At 39.0% G+C, this 26,612-nt stretch overlaps 2 protein-coding genes across 3 annotated transcripts; both read right to left on the reverse strand.

Annotated features, from left to right (window-relative positions):
* Positions 1 to 415: 415 nt before the first annotated feature.
* On the reverse strand, positions 416 to 14,229 carry cratb (carnitine O-acetyltransferase b). Its single transcript, XM_086063352.1, has 15 exons — positions 13,834 to 14,229; positions 12,507 to 12,731; positions 11,545 to 11,663; positions 10,653 to 10,706; positions 8,200 to 8,365; positions 7,736 to 7,910; positions 7,522 to 7,612; positions 6,757 to 6,844; positions 6,575 to 6,675; positions 4,598 to 4,717; positions 3,891 to 4,013; positions 2,940 to 3,075; positions 2,777 to 2,839; positions 2,534 to 2,671; positions 416 to 1,015 (listed from the first exon to the last, which is right to left on the reverse strand). The coding sequence occupies exons 1-15, from the start codon at positions 13,882 to 13,884 to the stop codon at positions 812 to 814; spliced, it is 1,854 nt and encodes a 617-aa protein (XP_085919478.1). The 5' UTR covers positions 13,885 to 14,229; the 3' UTR covers positions 416 to 811.
* Positions 14,230 to 15,234: 1,005 nt separating this feature from the next.
* ppp1r18 (protein phosphatase 1, regulatory subunit 18) lies at positions 15,235 to 26,527 on the reverse strand. Of its 2 annotated transcripts, XM_086063351.1 has the most exons (5): positions 26,288 to 26,527; positions 21,227 to 25,089; positions 16,209 to 16,428; positions 15,893 to 15,937; positions 15,235 to 15,414 (listed from the first exon to the last, which is right to left on the reverse strand). In XM_086063351.1, the coding sequence occupies exons 2-4, from the start codon at positions 25,031 to 25,033 to the stop codon at positions 15,918 to 15,920; spliced, it is 4,047 nt and encodes a 1,348-aa protein (XP_085919477.1). In that variant the 5' UTR covers positions 25,034 to 25,089; positions 26,288 to 26,527; the 3' UTR covers positions 15,235 to 15,414; positions 15,893 to 15,917. The 2 variants fall into 2 exon arrangements, with proteins under 2 accessions (XP_085919477.1, XP_085919476.1); XM_086063350.1 differs by having other exon boundaries at positions 15,235 to 15,937.
* Positions 26,528 to 26,612: the final 85 nt, after the last annotated feature.

Below are 26,612 nucleotides of genomic sequence, written 5' to 3' on the forward strand. Positions count from 1 at the left end.
TTGCTTGTTGAACGTGGCCCACTTTGACTATAATCAATGTGAGGTTGGCGATTTTATTTATTGTGATACAATTTTGAAATGTTTGGTTAAAGAAACAGTTCTATTGCTGACTTTGTTTTACACACTACCTGATTCTGAAGGCCCTAGGGAGATTTGATTGACGTTTTTTATGGAATAAGCATGCAGCAGTACATTGCAATGCTAACGGTCCAGTCCCCGACTGATCGATTAGGATTGTGGCATGTTGATTACTATGTCACATTCTCATTTGATTATTCAGTCTGCTGAATACTGTCAAGAAGCCAAGGTTGGATGAGTTTGTAAGAAGTTTGAGAGCCCTGTACTACAAAGCCTCATCTCACATTTTAGGGATGCACGACAAAAGGGATTTTGAGTTGAACAAAGTCCACCTGAGTGAGCAATAACATGAGCTTTATTAAACAAACCAGCAAATTATGCACAAACATGCCCAACAAATTGGGCCACATCAGCTTAATTCAAGCACCATTTGTTACCATTAATATTTTATTTCAGATTTTGGTCCTTCACAGCCACACCAAGTCACCTACAAATCTTTATTGATGATTGATTGAATCATACTGTACCATATATATATATATATAAACACTTTGACTGTGATTAATGCCTAAGTGTTAACGTGATTTATTTTCACACAGTGAAATGTGTGCACCTGTGAAATAAACAATGCAAAAAAAAAAAGATAAGAAATATCCCTTCATAAACACTTTTGTAAATTTGCTTAACGAATAAAAAGGAGTGAAAAGTGGAATGCTCTCGGTCTGACGCAGCTCTACACAGTAGGCTCCAGTAGTTCGAACAGTTGGCACAGGGTGTCCCTCACGACGATGCCCAGCGCTTCTGCATTTGTCTCCTCGCAGCAGTTGAAGGCAGTTATAGAAAAGTGGACGTGGTCGGACTGTGGGTTGTAACATATGGCGTAACCGTCAGGAACCAGCGGACCAAAACACATCACGCTGTCTGTGTTCGCAGGCACCTTAAAGAGGAAGGCAGAAACTATTAATTAAAAAAATTTTTAAAGCAGGATTGAATTTTTTCAGGCGGGAACTCATAGTCCCCGAAGAAGACATTTGTGTTATATTCCACACGTAGAACCCAATCACAATCATGCATGCAAGGACAGATTTGGAGTGAAAAGTGTGCAAAAAGTGCTACGCCACTTAAACTCGGGGCGGTGCTTTGCTCAAGAGCACATCAACAGTAGCCTGCAAGCAGACTAGCATGCCTGACACCGAGATTTGAACCAAGACCCCCCAGCCCCAAATCCTTCCTGACTGTGCTACTCTTGCCCCAAATGTAACAGCAAAAATTGGAGTGTTGAAATTTCAGGGTTAAATTTTTGGGAGTTGATGTTAGCTCCTCAGGTGTAATTTTAACATTTTCTAGTGTCCAGAGTAGGTGTTATTTTAGTGTTGACCGCCTATTATTAGATAAATTCTGCATTTAACACTTCCAGAAGTGTTGTTTTAACACTATTTAATATAAACCAATATAGACACTTTTGGAGAGTTAAATTTAACTCTGTAGGTGTTGAATTAACACTGCCGATTTTGCTGTGTATATACAAATACATAAAAGTGGAAAAAAAGCTTGGTCATTAACTCATTCACCCCCAGCCATTTTCACTGAAGCAACCCCCTTCGCTCCTGGCTGTTTTACTGGATTTTGACTGATTTTGCAAGGTCCACAGAATATTGCGTTCTATTGCTAGTCTCTTCTTTCATCAGGAAAAAAAAAGTATATTTGTATCTGTTTTGCAGCAATTAGCATTAGAATTTAGCTAAGTTTCATCATTCACAAACCTGTTGAAAACAATGGCAAAAAAAACACCCAAACAGCTTTGTTGCAACATAGTCCTGGTTGATCTCTTATACTCTGCTGCCACCTGCTGGCCGTTTTTATAATAACTACCATTGCTTTAACTCCCTCTTCAGGTTAGATGCTGAATCAAAGTCTTCTGTATAGTCTAGCATAAAAAAAACAAAAACATATAAATACATTTTTGGGACCATGGCAATATTTAAAATGGAACGTTTTGGGGAGCAAATGAGACACATGTACTATAAATTGTGTTCAAAATCAAGTTCTAATTTGATTGTACCAAAAAACACTAGATCAACCCGATAACATTTCATTTTTGGCAATATTCTATCAGGAATAAGTCACGCTAGCAATGTAGCAACTTTGGTGTTCCGCCGTGCACTCGCGTTAGCTGAGCTGGGGGGCGTTTCATTGGGCAGAGAGGTGAGGAGGAGGAGGAGTCAAGCGAAACGCCAGCAAAATACGCAAAATCCAAATGTGAAGATCATTAAGTGTAAAATCCCATCATGTTGTGGAAAAATACAACTGGCACATTCAGAAGCATAACGTGATTCAGATCAGCATCCGATCCCTGGACTGGTTGCATTCACAATTATACTCACATATGAAAATAAGCTCCATAAAAGAAATCCTTAACCAACAATTGTACTCTTTCACAAACATATGCCCACACCTGCCCAGTTCGGAGTTTCCAATGAGTAGCAAGGCCAAAGGCGGTATCCATGAAGATTTTGGGAACGCTCAGTCCCTCTTCGATGGCTTGCAGCTTGAGCCCCAGCAGGTGTCTGTCTATGCCATGTCCTTTAAGTACCTGTAGAGTACAAGTAGGGAAATGTGTACTGTACAAGTGGCACCTTGATTTACAATCATATTTACAAAAATTTTACAATTTTAAATTTACATTCATTTTGGCTACCTGGTCAGTCAGAGCTGAGTAGGCATCAATCGCTTCTGTCAACAGTTGGAGTTTGGCTTCACGCTGCGCGGTAAGACAAATTAAGCAACAATTTCCTCATTATAATATGCACATTAGCTTTCCAGGTAAAAGCGTTTGAAATCACACATGCACGCCTGCTCACCGACACGGACGGATCAACGAAGGCAAGGATGAATTTAAGCATCTGGCTTGAAGGCGAGCGGATGTAATCGGTCCTTCCTTTACGGAACATCCTCTGAGAGGCGATGTCGCAGGTGGCGCACACGTCGCCATGAACTCTACCGACACAAATGGGAGACATGTGCAAATATGAAATTCTATACATGTCCATTCGTTGTGTTGCTGTAGAGATTCTTTTTAATCAGTTCTCTTCGGATTGTATTCAAATTTAGGGATGGGGGAGATTTTGATATCAGGTGGATACTTTATTTCAAGGTATTGGTGCTATAAAAAAAAAAAATAATTGGCATCATGCAACTTTAGGAAGAAAATGTCATATTGGGATATACAGGTCTTTAAAAAAAAAAATTGTCATTGTTTTTTGGGGGGAATTTTAATGTATCAAAAGTACTAGTGTATCGGTGCTTGGGTATCAGTATTCTTGACCACTCAAGAGTTGAGTACTCCTACTGGTATTGGTCCGAGAAAAAAAAAAAAGTATAAAAAAAATTCTATTCAAAACTACAACAATGTATTAGGACCACATATAGATATATTTTTTTAGAGGGTGGGGGCAATATTACGAGAAAAAAACTCGCAATTTTGCGTCTTTATAAATTGGCAAATTTCTCGTAAGTTTCAGAGTTTTTTTCTCGCAAATAAGCCACTTTATAAAGTCGCAAATTTATGAGGTTTTTTTCAACTTCAAAAAGTGACAAATTTGCAAGAGAAACAAGTTTTTTCTCTGAATATTGCCCCCACGCTCTAATTTTTTTAAATATTTATACATGACCCAAATACACCGTCGTACAAAACACACATGGAAGGATATGCAAATAATTATGATTCAGTAATAAATGAATTCATGTTGCATTTACAAATAAAATAATCTCACCTTGTTGCAAATATTTTCATATGTCAGTTTTGGTTTTACCTGTAGTAGGCCAACTGCAGCGCCACCTGGATGAAAGAGTTGGGACTCAGTTTGTGCTGCTTGGGAACGTCTTTGCCAAACTTCGTAAAGTTGAATACATTCACGTCCAGGTCATTGATCAGTCTGGAAAAACATTTGAGTAAATTTGATCATTCGGAATTAACAAGGACTTTTCCATGCAAACTTTCCTCATAAACTTCAGTGATTAACATCTTTGCTTCGACTACTTTGCTTAGAGATGCGACATCTGATAAAACATTGTTGAACTTCTGCTCTTAGCATGTAGCCAAAGTAGCGCACGTGGCGAGTTTGCCACATCGCAAGGCCAAAAACAAACAAAACATGTTAGCTATTCATCTCAACTCGTCAAAAATGTAACACATGGTGAGCTTATCTGCTGAGCAAACGGTCTCAAATGACTTTTTGCTCAGCAGATAGCGCTAGTGTGGGGCAGGCTTAACGTCATCCAACTCATTGTTGTCATTATGGGGTTCTAAGAAATAGGAAAAAGAACTAGGTCAGCAAGAGTTCTCTTTTTATCAAGGGTTCATTTACAGTTGGAGGACCAACGTAACACTATATATGTTGTCGGATTTAAAAGCCAAAACAAAAGGCCTGGATGTCAATGCACAGCAAGATAAGTCCTTTCTAAGCAGCTGCAGCAACCTGCAAATACTTCAAATTGTTATCCAAGTTATGCAACTTACATATCAAGGTTCTGTTTGGCATTCTCGATGTCTCTCTTGATTTCTCTGTCTATGTGGAAGTAAAGCTTCTTGGGCATTGGAAGAGGGACCAGAGGTGCTCTCGTTGGGTCTGGATTCTCACTGCAGGCAATAAAATAAGCAATTGCTCATACAAATAGTCAGTACAAACATACATAGCAAATGTATTTGTTAAAAGTGACACTGTGTATTTTTTTAGTAGTAAAATAATCAAATGCCACGATTTTGAAACGTGCACTGCAGTGCGTCAGAGAGACCACACTTCGCAAGGCTATCACCAATTATTTGGAGTGAGCAAGCAGCCCAGCGAGCAATAGTGGTTAGCAAGAACTAGCTATAGCAGCTAACGAGTGGCTTGCGGGAGAAGCTAGCAAAAGCTAGCAAGAGCAAAGCAGAGGGAGACAAGCAGAGGTTCCAATTCTGGGTCTATAAAGTAAAAATCATTCCACAGGGGCTTTAGCCTCAGGTTCTAGTTAGCTAGCTCCCTACCTAGCGCATACGGCGCTCGTTGAGCTAGCTAACACCCATGGTGCTCGTTTACCTGCTAGCTAGCTAGCTAACACTAGGAGCTAAAGCCAAATTGTGGCAGGGTTTTTACTTTCTGGACCTGGATTTGCCACCTCTGGAGACAAGCGGAGGGAGCCAGAATTACAGGACTTAGTGACGACCACCTGCAGGCCCCAGCTGTGGAAGAAGGTAAGCGGCGGTCAACCCATTGGGTCCGACATTAGCTGCAGCACCACCAGAGGCTAAATACGTTTACGAAGTTCTTTGAGTAACTGTTGCATAAAGACGGTAGCGAAACATGTTAGCTTCTTCTAAGGCGTGACCTACGTAATGTAATTAGCGGTTACTAGACCTACGATTATATAAAAAATGTAAGCTGATGTGATAGAAAATGTGTGCTATCACTATCATATAGTTTTGAATTGATTAATCCGTCGATTATTCAGTCGATTAATCGGATTAATTTTTATTTTGCATTAAAGTGTATTTCAAAAGCATTTTTTCCCGATTACTGTTAGCAATCTAAAAAAAAGGGGGGGGGGGGGGTTGATGTTGTACTATGTCGCCAGTTCAGTCATTGTTTTCCAAAGTAAAAACAGATGTTTACAAATGTCTATTTTTGATTAAACATAGAAGATAATTAGTCTTCTTTCATGAATCACTACAGAAATTAGTGAAGAATTACTGCTGATATGCTGATATCACAAGATTTGGACAATTTAAAATAAATAAAAAATGGCTCCAAACGTTTACTCGATTTTTTAAAATGGTTGTTGTGTAATTTTGACAGCTCTACAGAAAATACTATTTGCATATTATTTAATTAATAGATGTAAAGTGCATTACTAATACAATTTATTATTATTACTATTATTTTATTTTTTAAATAAATACATTTTAAGTTCACCACTAGATGGTGCTAAATAATACACACTGTCATTGTGACAAGTTAACGGAAAGTAAATTGTAAATACAAATCAACAAAGTCCTGCAAACAAAAAGAGTGAGCTTGCTTGTTGATTGCCCAAAAACATATGTAAAATCATGAACATTAAATATAAAGTAAGGTTCTTTCTTTATTTCATATTTTTAGTTTTAGGTAGCCAATAATGAATGACAATTACTAAAAATGGTCGACTTTTAAAAAAACGTTTTATTTTACGTGGCTGCACATTTTATTTTTATTTTCAATGTTGATACCTTTGCGTATATTGTTTCAGATGTCTCAACGTTTGAACTGTGACATTTCCATTTGAAGTAAAATCCATAAAGAACTTTATTCAATTTGGTCAAATTATAGTAAAATTTGCATAAAAAAAAAAGAAGCAGATTATGATGCTCTTACATTATTATTCAATAGAGTTGCACTAGTGCAAGTTATTCATTAGTTTAGTTCATTAGCATTAACTTGCTGGAAAAAAACAACTTGATGGAGTAATGCAGTTTTATTACCAGTGGCGCATGATATAATCCAGCAATGTTGCTATGGGCGGCCCTTCAGCTGTGGCTTGTTCATACAGGAGACCCCAGGAGCCGTCTTCGCCGATCACAAACTGTCCAAATACACAAAGTCAACAAACCGGCGGCGCTTTCAACTTTTGTCTTTATCGACAGTGAGCAGCTTGCTCACTCACCTGTAGAGTTTTGTCAAACCAGCGGTTGCCACTGTTGGAGAAGGTCCCGCCTCCGTGTAGAACCTGGGCTGCTTTACGGCTAGCATATCTGTCAATCAAAAATTGTGGTTTCTTTAAAGTATATTTCTTTGAGAGTTATTGCAGTGGAAGTCAACCTTCAACATTTCTTGACAATATGTTATATGTCACCTCACTAGTCTAAACATGAAATTCTAATTAATATTACATTTGTGGAGTTATGAAGCAAAATCCAGCTGTTTTTGTCTATCTCAACTGGGGGTCTAGCCAGCAATCTACCGCCATTTTGCCACTTGCTGTCGAGTGAAAATGACAATGTTGCTCAGGGCTCAGGTAACGACTAATGAAACGACCAATCACAGCTCACCTGTTTTATAAAGCTGAGCTGTGATTGGTTGTTACCTGAGACCTGAGCAACTGTGATGTCATCTTCAGTCAAAGCAAGTGGCAAAATGGGTGCCCCCTGAGATGGATAAAAACAGCTGGATTTTGCTGCTTAACTCATATTCCACAAATGTATTATTAATCATAATGTCATGTTTAGAATAGTGAAGTCACATATAACATATTATTCATATCATTTTAATTTAATCAATAGAATGTAATTTAACATATTATAACATCTCATCACACACTGACGATGGAGCGTAAGAATCTGGGGTTCAGTTTCTTATGAAGGGAAACTGGGGGTCTAGCCAGCAATCTACCGCTTAACCTATGTATAAATGTGTGTGCGTGTGTACATACCTTTCATCCGATATCCTCATAACCGGAGAATCCAGACATAGTGAAAAAAGTCCCCTCTCAATTGCCTGCACTGATTCCTGGTTAAGCTTATCTGGGTGACACAAGGGTATAGAAAGGCACAGGAGGACAAAGATGTAAATAGATGTAGAGGCGAAAAAAAAGAAGCTACAAATCTGTCGTGGCATCGTACAGATCTGACGCTCGTATTTTCTACCTCTCAGCAGCCGGTTGTAGGCCTGTCCCCACGTGTTGCGATGGTCACTGGTCAGGATGCCCATCGGCTCCTTGTCCGTCTTCCAGGACTGAGACCTGATCCTGAGCAGCTGCCCGTGAATCTGGCTCTCTGTCAGACGGGACCCGTCGCTGTTGTAAACCTCCAGCTGGAAGAACTAGAAACAGAACAAAACTTACTAAACACAAAATAAATATTGTCGGATTATTTTGAACGATGCACTCTATCTACATGGGGGCCTCAGTTTATGACAAAATTCTGTTCCTACAGCGATACAGGAGGAAAGGAATATGCATACAGGGAGGTCAAAATATTTGATTTCCTTCTTTTGCTTCCTACTCTACATGCAAATAGCTCAAGGTTCATATTTTACTCCAACAAAACACGATAGCAGTCAGTGCAGGTACTGATCACTGATTTGGAATAATAAGCCCAACTTTGCTGACCTGGTAGTTTCGAACCACAGTGATGTGCGTTGGTGATCGTCGGGAGGTCCCGAAGTGAGCGACGTAGTCGTGTTTGGGCCCCGGGATGCGGCATGAAGAGAAGAGCAGCGGGTAGAGCTCCGTGCACAGAGGCCTGCCTCGCATGTACTCCAACGGCAGTTGGCCACTAACAGATAAAAACAGCATTTTATCACTGAGTTAATTTGATTACCAGTAATAAGGATTTATCAAATACATTATACTATATCTTTTTTTAGAGCATGTGACATAATAAGTAGCTAAATCCAGGCCACAGTTTGGCTTTAGCCTCAGGTGCTAGTTAGCTAGCTCACTAGCTAGCTCCCATGGTGCTTGTTTACCTGCTAGGGAGCGAGCTAGCTAGCTAGCGAGCACCCATGGTGCTCGTTTACCTGTTAGGGAGCTAGCTAGCTAACACTAGGGGCTAAAGCCAAATGGTGGCAGGGTTTTTACTTTCTGGACCTGGATTTGCCACCTCTGTTAATTAAGTTGTCTTTAGTGATAAATAAGCAACACTACTATTCATTCTATGAATTTAAGTAACATTAAAAGACAGAAAGACAATTTTCTATTTTAATTTCTAAATGCCAAAAGAGGGCAGTCGATATTTGTATGGCCTTGAAATAAGGCCAGGTATCGGCCCGATACAGATACTTGGTACACGGCCATCCCTAGTTAGATGGGCGTGTACCAAGTCTCGACAATATTGTTATTTAAACAAGAAAAATAAAAATCATACTTAATTTTATTAACTTTCTAGTCTTAATAATGTTCTTGGTGAGCCAAAAGCTACTGGATCAATGGAAAAGGAGGGAACAATTTGCACAACTTGTTAATTGCACAAGTGGGTTGGGTGCACGTGCCTCTGCATGTCATGTGTTTGAATGAGACAAGCAATAAAAATTAAGTATTTGAATAAGTGTGGTAAAAGGCACATACACACTAGTGTCTAACTACGAATGTTAAATTACAAAAATTAAATAGAAAGAAGTAACGTCTTGAAGGTATTCATACAAGTATGTTTAGCAACTTTGTTATTCTGAAGGAGAGCAGAACTTACTTTAATCATATATTTAATGTAGGCCAGGGGTCAGCAACCTTTCCTGTCAAAAGACCCATTTTAAGCCAAATAAATAAAAAAAAATCTGTCGGGAGCCGCAAAACATTTAAAGATTGTTATGAAGGAAACAGTGTGTTAAGGGTTAGCCCAAGAGCTAATTAGAGCTGTATTGTTTCAAACATTTAAAAAAAATTCTGCCGTTCTGTCAAATTTTTTGGGGGATTTGATAATTTTTGGGATCATTTTCTGATCATATGATCATTCTCTGCATTTCCTCTTTCTTTTTGGACATTTTAAAGTCATTTTTTAAAAACGTTTTCATCTTTTTCTGACAAGGAATTTTTTTGGGACATTTTTTTTGAATATTTAATTCATTTCAATCTAAAGCATTAATTCATTTGCAGAATATGTTATCTAAAAATACTAATAAATATGTATAGAAAATATTAATTTATACTATTTTATTTTATAGATCAACAGGGAGCCACAGAAGAGGGACTGAAGAGCCACATGTGGCTCCAGAGCCGCAGGTTTCAGACCCCTGATGTAGGCCAATGACGTAGCTATTGCCATGTGAAATATTTATTGTTATATATGCCCGTCAAACTAAACAGAATTATTGTTTAATTCCATTAACAACTTTAAAAAGATTTTTAATAGATTGTTATTTCAATATCACCATTTTAATGGTAAAATATCTTTCTAAACTGCTGCTTCAATGCCTGTGTTGTATTGAGCAAAATATTGCTACTCTGAGGAATTTCCATAGCATACATAAGGCTCAACTTCCCATAGCTGATGTCATTTTGTTCTTAGAGCACAAATTAGTTGAGGCTCTGTGCTGGCCAAATAGTGCACTCCCTTTTACCTTAATGGCTTCAAGACTCTACTAATCAACAATCCTCTAAAGTTATTGAACTATTCTGCACATCATTACATGCCACACAGTGACTTTAGCCCCAGGTTGAGAGTATAAAAAAGTTGAAATTTGCATGTAAAGAGGTGGGAGACACCAAGTTAACACATCCACAAATGACTTGTTTTCACAACAAGAGCTCATATTCCACAGAGCTTGTTAAAACAAACTGTACTTGTGGCACAGATACTATTACAAATAAGTGTGTTCAAGTATATTTAGACACAGATTAACTTCATACAGCAAAGGAATACAAGGCCTTGCCAGCAGGGCTGAAGGTCAGCGCACACAAATAGCAATGCGACAGATTACGGGTTTATTAGAGGATTACAGCCACCTGAGTGTAGTTCAGTTCATTACGGTACAGTTAGAAATATGAATAAATAGTACCACACTCACCTTTCAAAACATAAAACATGATAATTTTTTGTATATTGGGCAGCAACATTTTGGACTTACGCGTCAAGTTTGGCTTTAAATTCAAGTACTGCTACAATCAGTTTGGAAGCAAACCTGAAAGGAAACATAAATTATTGTTAGTACAAAACAATACTACGTTAAAATAAAATATTTTTGCTGTACACTGTATTGACATAAGGAGAATAGCATATTTGTTATTGCCACATTTTTTTTTAGACATTACAAACAATAAAGACCATATTTTGTTTATAATAGCTTCCGACAACACATGTATAGTATATAATATACCATCAAAAGTTTCATGTCGCGCCAAAAGCATGACGTTCGCTAACCAGAGGCTATGTTGCATTGTATTTGTATGGAGTAAATTAGCGGCTAAAGGACAAGGCAGCTATACTTCCTGTTGCTGAACTATTTATGTTACATGCGGGTACTACGCCTCTATAATGGAGCAGAACAAAGAAAAAAAAAAAGAAAAAAAAAGAAATAAACAAATACATGTGATCTTTTACTAGCTAACATGGGTCCAGAAGCTAGTGCTTCAACAACTGCTGCTGCACAGAAAAATCCTGAAACAGGTGTCAAAATAAACATAGGTGTGTCATATCATTACTCTAGTCTAAAACAAATGCTCCTGGCCAGTTAGTTATTCATGTTAAATGGCACGTTGTACCACATAACACGGGCATGCACAATGCTATCAAAACACAGTAACTGCATTGGCTTTATAGTAATAATGCCATTCAGGTAAGTGATCTATTAGCCACTTTTTAAAGTTGTTAAAAAATGGTTTAAAATGACTTACAAAGCAACCCAACATTATATATATATGGCCAAATTAATGTTTTGAAATGCACTCCATTCCTTTAGTAAGTGATTAGCTATGCGTTTGCTCCATGTGCTGCGTATAGTGCAGTCATTGTTTACTCACAACAGTTGGCTCCTCCAGCCATTGTAATCTCGTCTGGGGAGAGAAATGGCCGGGTTGGAGTGCACAGGCAGTGGCAGTCGACTTTCCAAGTAGGCCCACTGCACCCACCAGTCTGTGATCTACAGGGAACGTACACAAACACTAATATGTTTTGTACAATTGAAAATGGTTCCATTTGTACTCTCACAATGTCAACATACTATCGTGTTGATGCAAATTGGATTGGTTAGCCTCAACAGACAAACATTTAACATTAACATAGACAACACCTAAACATGTAATAATACAGTTCTCATATTGACCTATGAGAGGCAGCATGAATTAAGTACAAAGAAGAAGAAATAGAAGAAGCTAGGCTAACTGTTAGCTCATAGACAACATAGACAACACCTGCACATTTAATAATACAGTTCTCTTATTGACCTATGAAAGGCAGCATGAATTAAATACAAAGATGAAGAAATAGAAAAAGCTAGGCTAACTGTTAGCTCATGTGCTAACTAACTACATTGCAGTTCCAAGCTCTTCTCCTTGTCATTTTTACTTTGGTGAATGACTTGGAATGGCGTTATACAAACGCAACAAAACCAGTTGCTTTTCCATTTGTGTACGGCAACAGCACGAGCTTCACGTTACCTCCTACAACTGGCAATCGTTACCATTGCAATCCGCGCCTTAGCTGAACTTGTAATTGCGGTTATAAATAACATGTTTTACTTATGTATTTGGCAGCTTGACCATTTTCGGAGGAAACTGTGTACGAAAATAAAAAAAATCACTCTCCGACTATTGGGCATATGCATATCTGACTTTGTGAGGTTTGAATTAAATTGACAATAGCCAAGTGTGTTCACAGTTTTAAGCACTTGTGCAAACTGCAACATACTTTGTGCTTTACCAACACATCAATCCATCAGCAACACGTGTCACGTTTCCCAGTGAGATAAAGCCAAAACACACACCCAGTTGTCTGTCTTTCTGGCCCTCTTTTCCAGGCCCTTCTGAAGCTCCGTACCGAGACCACCGCGCCTGGCAAACTCCCGTATCACCCTCCGGGTGTGGGCAAGCTCCTCGGGCGGTATGAGGGGCTCCAGGCCTCTCATGTAGGCCTGTAGAGTCTGACCCAGGGGAGGCACCGGCTGCGGGGGCACGAAGGTGGACATGTTCAGCTCCTGCCTGGATGTCACCTGGAGGAAAAGTGAACAGTTTTACAGTTGTTTTTTCCACACGTGAGTCAAAGTAATTTGAGTTATTTAACACACACATTATACAGGTAATAATGGTCTTTATCTAGTAATTTTATTAGGTACCGTTTCATATTTCTGTATAGGCTATTTATGAGTCTGTGTTTCATTTGTGTATACATTATTATATAGAGTTTGTGTTAAATGCTTTGTACCCCAATATAGGCTTTTATATTTAAATCTGATGCAAGCATTTCTTCATATCTTTGATATTGATAAACAAGTACACGAAATGGCCAATAATGTAACAAAAAAAACAAAGTGACTCAAACTTCTTTAGTTTAGCAGCATTAATACAAATCTGGCTGAATTCCAATCAAACCACATGATGGAATAAGCTGCATGTTTATATTAAGACCAAATATAACATTATTTATTCATGTTACATTTATTTATTTATTTTAATCTATTTTGTAAATATTTATGTAGACATTTATTTTTGTATTTGTTCATTAAATGAAGGGATATATATATATGTAATTAAAAATATTTATTCATGTTACATTTATCTTTTAATCTATTATATAAATATTTATTTAGATATTTATTTTTGCATTTGTTTATTGTAATAAATATGTTTGATTGATTTATAATATAAATTTTATTCTATTGAATAATTGGTAATTCATTAAATTAAATTAATAAAACTAAAATGAATAATTTCACGATTAAAATAAAATTTATATATTTCACTTTTTTATTCGTTATTATTTAATTGTTTTAATTTATTATTAAATAATTGGCTTATTGTAAAATATAAAATACTAAATTAAATAATGTTACATATACCGTACAAATTTTATGTAAAAACTAGCTCATTAATTCAATCAAATTAATTCTGCACGGTGAATTTAAGATAAGAATGAATTATTTTATTTAAAAAAAAAACTCTTACGTAGGCCTATGCATTCTAAAACACACACTATTTACATATGTAGCTTTTCAGAAAGAACGAAAAAGGTTTTGCCAACACAGTTGCTGCAAGACTGAAGACTCACAGACACACAAAGACATGCACACGCGTATATAAAATAAAAATACGTACACGCGTAAACCATAGTCTGCACGCTCCAGGTTGGATCCTGCTGGAAATCATGTTTCTCCCAATCAAGCCAGCAGTCGCCTTTGCGTCTGTCAGACGTGCTCAGCATTGAACGAAAACTTGAGAAGTTCTCGGCCTACTGAACCCCCACCCTTTAGCACAGTCGTTGCGGGTTCATATGACAAACTATGTGAGCCGTGCTCCATCGAAGATGTGCAGGAGAGTCTTCATCGATCAAGTAGAGTCCAGTTGAAAACACAGAGAGAAAGAACAACACCGGACCTACCCCCTCGACGTCGTTGTTATTTCGGAAGCAGGAGCATGCATGCAACGCCTCACGTACTGAAGTGAACTTTCAGGGCAAGCCTGCACACGTGTTGACGTCAAAAGTAGTTTCCGTAAACGGAGATATGAAAACTAGTTGCAGTACCGCATTCCTCCGTTACATGTCGCTATTACACCGGAAGAAGAATGAACAAAACAATGACGGGAAAATTTGACACATTATTATTTTATGTATATTTAATTTTTTCATATGTATTGTACTTGTGTTAAAGCAGACTGGTAAAAGTAAATAAGTAGTGATTCACTATTAATATTACATAAAATAGTAAAAAAAAGTAAAAAAATAAACGTGTTCCCAATCTCTTTCCTAACGTTGGGAACACTGGTGGGAAGGAAAGAACAATAATAATAATAATAACAATAATAATAATGAAATATATATGTGTGTATATAGGCTATATATATATATATATATATATATATATATATATATATATATATATATATATATATATATATATATATATATATATATATATATATATATATATATATATATATATATATATATATATATATATATATATATCCACAAAATACTGGAAGCTACGTAGCTAAGACACTATACATTTTTTTACTTTTTTTTTTTTTCTGATTTGATGGAGAATTGAACACCAGAAGCAGTTGGTATTTTAGGATGGTAGCCTAGATTCCGCAACATATTTGCCACAAATTATAGAGGGACAGATATAGTAATTACATTTTTCAAAGTCATCAGTAAAATATAACACCAAGTACCTTAACACGATCACAAAGTATTTGTACATTGTTACGTCCCACCACGAGGAAACATCAAAGAGATATTGCCACATAATTTCTGTTAGACAACTCTTAACAATCTAAACATGATCCATGGTAACCTACAGCAGCATGCCTCTCTTTTCTCCATTCATGGGAAGGGGGAGAGTGGAAAATCTAAAATATTTGCTGACACCTAAAAAAGAACGAACACTCAGATTATACAAACATACACACATACATACACATGAATGTGTGTGCTTACATTAGTGTGTAAATTCACACCAAAAAAAGTTAATAAAAATAAACAACAGAAACAAATGGTTTCTTAAATATTTATTATATTTTTTTTCAAGCAAGCTGTTTCAAAAATAAAAAATAATTTGTGGAGTTTTTGTACAGACTCTATGCATGTTTCACCAATCAAACATTTTCATTTACAAACAAATAGCTGTGACAGCCGTTGTAAAATGGTAATGCAGATCTGTTGTCGTCTTCTTCCTGTATTCCGGAGTTTTCCACATGACAAAATATTAAAATAACAGTCACGGGTTTCTTTTTCTTTAAAGAATACATACAAATACAGTAAAAATATGTCCACTGATTTTCATATCATCTGTGTAGGTTCAGTATATAAAGCAGGCACAAGGCACTCAGATGGCATAAACATCACTGATTGATTGACTGACTTCATACCCAAAATTGTAATCCTACCAAATATATTAACTACAGAATAAAACAATCTTGCTTAATTGCATAGACAAGTGATCTTTTGCCACAGAGCACCAAAAACAACTGGCGAACTACAGGACATTGACATTATGTGCCACACATTCACATTTAACCCCTGAAAACTAAAGCTAAACAAGTAACAGCAGGAACCAAACTGTACATCAACGCTACACACACTGAGACGAATCATTTCAACACATTGAATGGAACATTCAAAAACTTTAAGAAAAACCTGATTGCACCGCACCGAATTTTGGCGAGGTGAGTAGCGTCTATCGAGGGCACGACTCATCTGGAAAAGATAAGGGGGTAGAGATGGGAGGGAAATAATGTGAGTTCCAAAATTTTATTTTATCTAATTAAATAAACCCCACTTTGCATTTTTCTGAACATTCTTCAACCTTTCTCTCGGGGACATGCGCACACTCACAGCTGACAATGAGGCACTCTATAAGTGGTCGAACCAGTGGACTATATAAGGTGTAGACGTAGCTAGCTACACTATTTTTTTTTAAACAACAATTATTGCACATGATATTTTTTGAGAAGGGGGTGACACTGACCCACTCTTAGACCCCGTCCCAATGCAGTCCCCAAATTCCTTGGGCTCTTGGACACGACGGCTCCTCCGTCCGTTTCCCCTTCCTCCTCCTGCGGCTCCTCGCCCTGCGGCGTCTCGGTCCTTCCCGTTTCGTGGGGGGAAGGTGTGGATACCAACATGGAGGTCTCGGAAGGATACTCGCACAACTGCTCAAGCCGGTCCTCGTCGAAACACACCTTCCCCTGTTAACAGTTAAAGGTACATGTCTTTATTTGTCTCAGTTGGGTTGCAATTGTAGCAAGTTTGTTTCTATGGAAATGCAGTCTTAAAGGGGAAGTCAACCCCAAAACATTTTTTGAACAATAATATGTTCTATGCAGCCCCATTGGTCTAAATATGGTATTCTGTTTAATATTGTGTTAGTGGACTATGACTTAAGCAGCAAAATCCAGCAGTTCTTATTAATGTCAGAAGGCAGCCATTTTGCCACTTACTGTCGAGTGAAGATGACATCAATGTTGTTCAGGGCACAGGTAACAACCAATCACAGCTCAGCTTCAGAAAACAGGTTAACTGTGATTGGTCGTTGCCTGAGCCCTGAACAACATTGATGTAATTTTCACTCGACAGCAAGTGGCAAAATGGCTGCCCCCTGAGATGGATAAAAATGGCTGGATTTTGCTTCATAAATCTTATTCCACAAATGTAATATTAATCGGAATGTCATGTTTAGACTAGTGAGGTCACATATAACATATTATTGCCAAGAAAAGTTTAAAGTTGACTTCCATTTTAATTTATAAATGTGATAGCACATCAGGGGTCCAAATAATTTTTTTGTTATGGGTAGTTAGTTTCCCATAGAGGGCCTTTATGACTGAAATCATATATAGTGTTGACTTGCAAATTCACCCATTGGGCCTATACATTTTTGTCAACCTATACTCCATTATTGTTTTAAAAACTCACATAGCTGCTGTTTTTGTGCTCAGATCAAAAGCATAATGTTGTAGTGAGTTGAGAAATTGCTTTGGCACAATCTTGTGGCATCTATAAATCATTTTTTTGGTATAACATGTTTCTCTGCAACCGCAATGTAAACTCCAACTTCTAATTTATTCCGTCAATGCAAATGAGGTAAAATTGCAATACTGCCGTAATCCTTTTAATCCAAAAGGACTGGTAATCTAAATTAAAAAAACAAATAAATAAAAAATTACTCTTACATATCCTAACATGGTAGAGTTTAGAGGGCAGAGTTTAGCAGGGCGGGGGAATGTTTACACATATTTGTATCTAAGTGTTAACACAGTTTGAACATTCCAGAGAATAGTTGCTTAAACATTTCATGCAACTATAGTTAAAGTTCTGGGTAAGACACAGATGTAAAAAAAATTAATACAAATCTGTGTTTAGTTTGCTTAGCTAGCTTGTTTGCTAAAATGCCAGAGTAGTAGTCGGCAAAAATACAAACATATCAAAACCCAAACCGAAAGGGAAGTCTTTTATAACCCTAGCGAGCATTATCATATGTGGTAGACACCACACGCGACCCGAATTACCTTTCCATCTCCCTTGAGACTGTCTGCAGGGGCCTTCAGATAAATAGCTGTGCATTAGCCTGGCTGGACGAATCATAGTGAGGCAAAGAGAGCTTATCCCAGCACCCTCAACCTTATTAACCCCTGGCTAAAACAGCAGAGGCTGGTGACGGAAAACAATCTTGAGAAACACCCACGATGTATTTTTAAAATCCTATTGGTTAATTAAATAAAGACGTGCAAAATTATGATATTCGAAGCATGAAGAGAAGAAAAAGCAAGAGTGAGAGACGACAAGCCGGTCACACCCTGTTGTGACTTGAAGACATAGTTCGGAGGGGTTAAGCCTGAGCATACAAAGAGAGAATACAAAGCGCATCAGTTGTGTGAGAGCCAGTCACAACTTACAGTAGCTTTACTATCACCAGCTAAAGAGATTGACATTTGCAAACAGAGAAAGTACTTTAAACTTTTTAGCTCTACAGCGGACGCAACCATTTACCCAAAGGCGCAGGAGAGATGATCTTCAGCAAGCCTAATATTCGCATAAAAAAAAAAATCAGTGTATAAAGACGCGAACCCGTCGACCTATGGAAAGGTTTTCCTGTTTAGTTTAAACTAACTTGTTTTAGCTCGCTCGCCGTAAATTGGTCAACAGAAGAACACACGGTAATTTTTCGCTTTTGGTAACGTTTTAAATCCGTGTTCTGTCAATCAAGCTAGCTAGTACTAAGCTAACCTGTGACGGTTCGTCTCTCCGGTCCAACATCCAAGTTTGCAAACTCCTGTGCTAGTTTGGCATCAGAGGCTGACAGCGAAGTAACGACAAAGACGTTGATATACTGCCTGAATGGGTTTTATTGACTGATTGCTTAACAGTTTAATTTATTGCTCATTAGCTAGCTTCCCAAACACTTAAGAGTTTTGGACTCAGGACATCTAAACTGTGAGGAATGCTAAGCACTAGCAAGTAGCATGTCCTTGTACAGTATGTAATTTGTGTGTGCGTTATTTGAATAAATGCAACTATTTGGAGAAATATTAACCTCCCCCCACCTTTTCCGTTGATTCCTAGTATTCTCTAAAGTTCAGTAAAATAGTAAAGAGAAGTTAGTAAGTTTGAATGAGGAACTGAGGCTTTGCTAGCCAAGTTTCTGTTTTAGCAATTCACATCTTTATTTTCCAACTCATTACCACAAACAGGCTCCATGTTTTCATCTCACTGACAAGTACATCTAATTATTTCGGTCACATTCAAAACTGGCAGCCTGTCGAAAACAACTGGTGGGCATACCGTGCAAAGACTCCATTGAAACTGCCCAAAATATACAAAGAAAGATTTGCAGAAAATAGCTGACTCGGCACAAACTGCAACGTTGGTGCAATGGAAAGAGGAAGAAGTCTGCAAATGAACCCTAAACACAGAAACTTTAAAGAATATTTTGTTCAGACACGCACTAGTTTTAATGTGATTGAACAAACTGAGCGGAGAAAATTTTGAACTTTTAACTTTATTGAGACCGTGTGTAACACTGCTCAGACTCGATTTCAGTAAACAGTGGCGTGGCCTAGCATGGACTTGCAAGAATTTGCTTGGTTGTCAAGAGAGAAGAAGAGACTCCACGCCTGACATTGTGGTTTCTCTTTCAAATGTTCAATCTCTCATAACCAGTGTTGGGCAACTTACTTCCAATATTAAACACATTTTTATGAGTTAGCTAGTTATAACTACAGTTAGTGATGCATCAATGTACTGTATTTCCATTTGTCCTCATTAGGATCACGGGTGAGCTTGAGGCGATTTCAGCTGACTTGTGACAAGGGGTGAGGTAACATAGTTTGAACATGGATTATCTGTCATCACTGTCAATGCCTGGTCAATTTCTATCATTGACTTAACGTATTTAGTAGGTTCAGTTCACTATGATGAAAGAGCGCACAGTGGCAGAGCAGATCCCAGCAGGGTTTTATGGCTAAGAATCATGATGTCGTGCTTGATAAGGCTTTAACCAGCTTAGGTCTGTCTCTGTGGTTGGGCCTCAATCACGAGGGATGTTCTCCCAGTGAAAGGAGATTCCACACAACAGACCGAGACAGACGGTCACGTGACGCAAAATGAGGTCTCCCCTGTCTCAAGTACAAACGTGATGATCTATGAATTGATCAATCAGTTTTTCACAAATTTGTGGCACCGTTTTGGAGAAGATCTTTGGCTGTGTCAGGATAACTGACCAACAGATTAACTGGACAAAGTCCTATAAACAGTCCCACTAAACATTTTTGGATGAACTGCAAACAGAGATGGCCAGGTATACCCCTACAGGAGATCCTCGGTTCATAATGGTGTTCTGTTACTATAGTGTTGACGTAATTTGAATTTTAGGTAGACCTGAAAATGCCATAGTCTATCACTTACCTATGCTAGTGCTAGTGCAGTAGTGAAGGCAGAGTAAATATTTGGATGAAAAACACTTCTTGACCAAAATTAGATAGCAATCAAATGAAAAACAGTCAATAACTGAGCATGCCTTTTTGTATCTAGAATTTTCTTATTATAGTTAACGGAAACTACGGTACCTAAAACTAAACCTGAAAACAAAATAAAATAAAATGAGAGTTAATTAAAACCAAACGAAAACTATTCATCCATCCATTAATTTTCTTAACCGCATGTCCTAAAAAGGGAGCCTATCCCAGCTGGCTTCGGGCAGTAGGCGGGGTACACCCTGAACTAGTTGCCAGCCAATCCAGGGCACACAGAGACGAACAACCCAAACAAAAACTAATTGAAACAAAATTCTACATTTATAAAAGCAACTCTAACTATAGCAAAAATGTCCTTTTCGTCTTCATCATTTAATTTCATACATGACCTTTTACAGTATTTATTTTAATGTATTTATTTCAGTAAAACTGGTCGTACTGAAGCAGAAAGGAGGAAAAGTCAGTTGGGGACTCAACAAAACTAATACTAAAACTAATAAAATCTCAACTTAAACCAATCATTTTCAAAAAGTATAAAAACTAATAAATTCTAACCAACTCACTCTAAAAATCTAATTAAAACTAACTGATTAAAAAAAAAGTCTTGTTTAAGTTTAAATGAGCTCCGCTCTGCCGTCTGTCAACAATGAATGTCCGTGCGGAAACATGAAACATTGATTCCGGCTCTTCCGGATCACACAAATATGTTTTTTTAATTACTGTACAAAGTATTTTGATGTCAATATTCACTTTAACGGTGAAGTCCGACTTAAGTCGAAATTTGGGTTACATCGCCAGCGCAGGAATGGAACTCTGCCGTAACTTGAGGACTCCCTGTATAATGAAAAATCCAAAAGTATTAAACCCTGGTCTAGAATAGATCATTATGTAGTTCATAACCTCAAAATTGCTTATAATTGTTGAAAATTGATGGTCTCTAGCACTTTTTTTCCGTATCTGACCTGTTTACATCCCAAAACATGACACTATCATTTTAACAGTATAAAGCACTTACCCTTTTTGGAGTGGCTTTGCTCCTAACAAGACACGACTTCTCCAGGTTCTGATATCCGCCAATCACTTCTATTTCTTCTACTGCTGGATATTTCTTCTTCGTGGGCTCAGCCACAGCCAAGGTTGTCTGAGTTTGTTGAATCGGCTGGGGTATTTTTGTATTGGTGCATGCCGCTGGTATGGACGGTGTCATGGATCCGGTTGTTCTTCCCGTTCCTGTGGACTTTTTTGGGGTGATAGTAATGGTGGCCCCTCTCTTCCCGTGACCCCCCGAAGCACTACGAATGGAGAAGAGTGTTGGCGGTGGTGTTGGAGAGGCAGCAGGAGATGGAGGACATGGCGAGGAGGCTGGAGTTGGGGCACAGTCCGAGGGTTTCAGAGATTTGTCCGGGGATTGGCTCCTGAGGTGTGAGGTAATAATTGGGTTTGATTGTTTGAGCTGAGATGTTGGGGAAAACCCTCGTCTTGGACACATTTTGGGGTTCATATCTGGTGTTTCTTTGACCATCTCTTCGGTCCGATGTTTTCTGAATCCTTTGCTTTGGGGTCCTTTTGCCTCTTTGTCCTTACAAGGACTTTTTGATGTTGAGGCAACATGTTGAGACTGTAGCACTTCTTGTTCTTTAAGCTGAAATTGCTCGATTTGGAGTTGTATTGTCTTAAGCCCACAGGCATCTTCACCTGAAAACACTTTCCCTTCTCCCTTTTGTGCATCTGACGTGATTAGGGGCTTCACCTTAATGAGATGTACTGATGAAACGTCCACATTCCTCTCTCTTAAACACAAGCCTGACCTGGAACCAACTGTCTCCAAGTTGTAGATCCGACTCATTGCTGCCAGGGAGTTGGGATGCGGTGGTGACGGGGAGGGAGGTTGCGCAGGATCAGTGGATGATGTGTATCCTTCCACTACTTCCTTCTCGGTGTCCTCTGTGCCTTTTTCCTCTCGTTCTCCGTCCCTGCTCTGGTGTTGGCTCTTGTGGTGTGTCACTTGTTCTTCCAAATGTTTTAAGGTGTCATGGCCATCGTCAGATATTTGAACGCAATCATCAGAGGGAGCATTTGCGAAGCCGCTACTTACTTCCTCTCCACCAACAGTGGGTGAGTGTAGGACAGAAACAGGAAGTTGAGGGCAGTTTTTCAACATGTCGACTTCCTGCGTGATGTCAAACACAGACCCGGATGTCTGCGCCACTGTGTCTGCCTCATTGGTCTCAGTTGCTATCATGCTCTTCTGCAAAGGAGTTACAGTTTCGCAACCTCTCTCTTGTTCAGTCCCACCTTCTTCAAAGGTGTCTCCTTGTGTCTCTGCATCAGAAATCCTTTTACTTTCAGCCCCATTCACACCCTGAGCCTTCCTCTGTTTTAGCCTCTCCTGCTCTTTTTGTCTCATCTTCTCTCGCAGGGACTCTATGCGGCTTAAGGGCTTGCCGACCCTCCAACTATCCCTCCTCTCGACTCCTTGCCCTTTCTCGGAGTCTTCACCTTCCTTGCTTTGACATGTGGTCTTCTTTCTCGCCATCTCCTCTGCAACATAGAACACGGTCCTAGGAATCTGGATTTCTAGGGGACCTGGAGAGTTCCCCAAAGGAGGGATCCCTTTTGGAGATCTGGGGGTTACATCATAAGCAGCGGTCTCATTATGAACTTGTGCCCCCTGCTTGCACTCAGTCTTGTAAGATCTTACACTTTTATCATTGTTATAATCAGGTGCGTCTACTATTTTTTCTATTTTGCTGATAAGTTCTTCTGTGTGATGGGACAAAGCATCCCACTCTGCCCCTCTGTCTGCTACAGTACTAAGCAGACTGGAGCAATCTTTGAGGTCTGATTCAAGCCTAAAGCAACTTTCTGCAGTGCAACGACTGGTGAATGTCTCCGTTTTTTCAAATGCATCCGTTTTATCACAAAGTTGTCCCTCAGAATATTTTCCCAAGTTAGAATCTTTCTCTGCACTGAGATCCCATTTCAAACTTTTCTCTGTGAGTTTCCTTGCTTCTCTTTCAGCCGTCCTTGCCTTTCCATCTTGCCTGATTGGTATTCTTCTAGCGAATGAAATTCCCTCTGTGCTTTTGACAGATGCAATTGTGAAGCCTTCTCTATCTTCATCGCCTGCTATCCATTTAGCCCTCCTTTCAATAGGGTCTAATTGATTGGCTTCCGTCCTGTTTTGGAATCCCATCCCTGTATCACTTATTTTCCGTATTGCATCACTCTGATCTTCATTCCTTACTTGCCCATCCTTATGCTTTCCAAACTTGTCTTTGTCTAAAAATCGTGCACACCCTGTTTTGCACTTTGCTGGTATTTCCTTCTCTAGTCCGGCCCCACACCTGTCTGAATGTATCCTATAACGTGGTTTCCTTTCAAAGTACCCATCTGGATCCAATCCATTTTCCTTAGTACAGACGACCCTATCAGAGAAGCTAAACGAACGTTTTGGCACACCTTTGAGCGGCACATTTCTCCCATCGGATGTCCTCTCCTCAGTTTGTTCATCATTTTCCCTCGAATTTTTCCTCCTACCGGGTCTAAGTAAATTATCTGAACTTTTTGATCTAGATGGAAGTCTACGAAGCTCCCCAAATTTAGTGAGAAGCTGGCTAACTCTACCTCCTCTTTCATAAAACACATTGTCATCCAAGCTGTCCTTCCTCTTATCCTTTATCACTAATGCCTGGCCGCATGGCCTTTCTTTTTCTTTGGAGTTGTTGTTTTCCCTCAGCCGGGACATTTCAGTTTTAAGTTCCCTAGCCAAATGCTCCCTCTTTACATCCAAGGTGCCCATCTCGCCATCCTCTCTCCCAGAGTTTTTGTTTCCTGCCCCACCTGCAGACCGCTCTTCAATGCTCGCTGTGGGCTTTATGATCAGAACATCAGAAGCTCGGATCTCGGTCACGCTGGCTCCCCCTGCCAAGATTTCCCTTAGGTCCATCTTCATCCCCCTTTTTCCTTGCAAGTCCTCCTCAGGCCGCTCCACCTCCATCTCCCTCCATTTTGTTCTTATCTCGTCACTCCCTATGCGGTTCTGTTCGATGATGATGATATTGTCCGCACGAATGGTTCGAAGACAAGGGACGATGGAGGGAAATGCATTTGCTGGATCTCTTTCATTTTCCTCCTTAAGGAAGGCTTTCTCTCTGGCTACATCTTTTACTGATTCTTTCCAAGGGCTTTTTTCCCAAAACTCTCTGCTATTCTCTCTCCCTTGACTCCTGTCTCTGCTCCTCTCCTTGTCTCGTCCTTCACTCAAATCTCGAAATCTCTCTATTTTCTGCTCTATAGTTCGTCCTCTTCCAGACTCTCCATCATGACCCCTGGGGGGCAGTTTGTCCCTTTCCCGCTCTTTTACCTCCAACTCATTGCCCCTCTCCTGGGACCCCACATCTGTTTCTTTGCCCTTCTTCCAAACGCTTTGTGTGCGTATAAATGGGTTTTCATGGACTGGAACTATGGTTTCCACAGAGACCTGGCTCGCTGATTTAAGGTCTACATCCATCCAATGGCTTGGATCTGGACTGAGCGATTGTTCATTTCCCTGACTGACAGTTATGGAGTTGTCTGTATCACTTAGTGTATCAGAGGGAGGTTGAGCATCCACCGGCAGGATTGCGACGTCTCTATCCTTCTCCTGGTCGACCAGGATTTCCTGCTTTGCCTTCCTTCGCTGAATGATCCCTCGTTTCCAGGCAGGCATCTTGGCCATTTTCTCCTCTTCTTCTTTTTCTCGCCTTCCCCGCTCCTCTTCCTCCCTCCTCTTTCTCTCCAACAGGAGCTGCTTCCATTCCGGAAGAGAGGAGACAGACATAACAGAAAAGTGGCAGTTTTCTGGCCTAGACAGGGTGAGTGTCCTGGCCCCTGTGACTGGAGTGCAGAAATGAGAAGTTCAGTTCAGTTAAATCACTTATACAACATAAGACTCCATATATCCTTGTAAGGACTCAGTTGACTTGGTTGCCAATCAGTGGCGGGGCATATATAGACAATCATTCACAATCACAATCACACCTATTGATTGAACTGTGAGGGAGGTGTGCTAACCATTAGATTATGAAAATCATACTGCTAATTATTGTACTCCAATTTAATTGTTTTCAGCCTTTCCAAGCACAAATGCATTGATACGCTGACCAATCACATCACTACGACCACTTAATCTAACTAGACAAAGTGCAATTTCGGAAGAAATTGCGTGTGAATACTGAAAGCTGAATGCTAATATCTGAATGCTTATGAAGTAAATTGAAAGATAAATGAAAATTCCAAAGTTTTAATTGTAGTTGAAAGATAAATGAATACAAAGAAAACTTGAACTGCAAGGTGAAGGTGGGACTCGAACCCTCGCCTCCTGTTTACCGGTCAAAGCTCCGCTGAACAAGCCATTGTCATGGAAAATGAATGGGGAAAAGTTGATATTTAATGTTAAATTGTGCCAATACCCATAGACGATATATTCCTAAAATGGCATGAATTTTTGAAGCAAGTTGAAATTTGAACGGTGTATATCGGAAGTATTTTGTGGGAGTTTTTCAGCATTCCCACATTAAGAGTAATAAACGAGTATAAAAAAAGATGTCGATCTGTAGATAATAATGCTCACTTCTAATCTACACTTTTAAAGAGGTTGATGCCAGTGTAGATTGTGTTTGTGTAGAACTGCACTGTGTCACCTGTCGACTGTAATTAATCTATACAGCTCTTGGTAAAATACAACACATTTCTACACAAAATCAAACTCCAGCCACAATAATAAACACATTGTTAGCTTACGTCTCTGTGTCAAAATGTAAACAGTTTTTGTTGTTTTTTGAAATCTTGGTAAAGCACAATTATTTTATTCCATATCTTGTATTGGATATTATTATGTGTATTTTAACTAAGGTGCTAATTACTTGACAGGTTACTAAAATGTGCAGATCTGAAGTGACAGTCCAGTCTAAACCCATTAAAATACAAAGAAGCACTTTTTTATATTACAGGATTAACACCTGAGATTCCTTCTGCACAGTCAAATTGTTAACATAACACATTTCTGTAATAGTCACATGTGAAAGATACTTACAGGAATCCTGCTTTGTAATGACGTATGATCCACTTTGCCTTGTTCTCTACTAATTCATGTCTTCTTCAAACAAATATTTGCCGTCTCAAAAAAGTGTTGTCAGTAGTACTTTTAGGTGCCACTCAGAACCAACTGAGTACCAGAACACGGCACCATCACTGGAGTACAGTAAATATTTTCAGGTCCCAAGCACCAGGACACTAATCCGATAATTACGCTCAATTCCATCAGTAGAGTTAAGTGGCAAGCACCATATTGTGGGACCTAAGAAAGGCGTTTAAAGAGCACAGCCGTCTGCCCGGGCTCAACCCCCCCCCTCTCCACA

This window comes from Leptonotus elevatus, chromosome 19 (genome assembly GCF_054856555.1).
Source record: "Leptonotus elevatus isolate MCC_2025b chromosome 19, RoL_Lele_1.0, whole genome shotgun sequence".
Classification (NCBI taxonomy): Eukaryota; Metazoa; Chordata; class Actinopteri; order Syngnathiformes; family Syngnathidae; genus Leptonotus; species Leptonotus elevatus.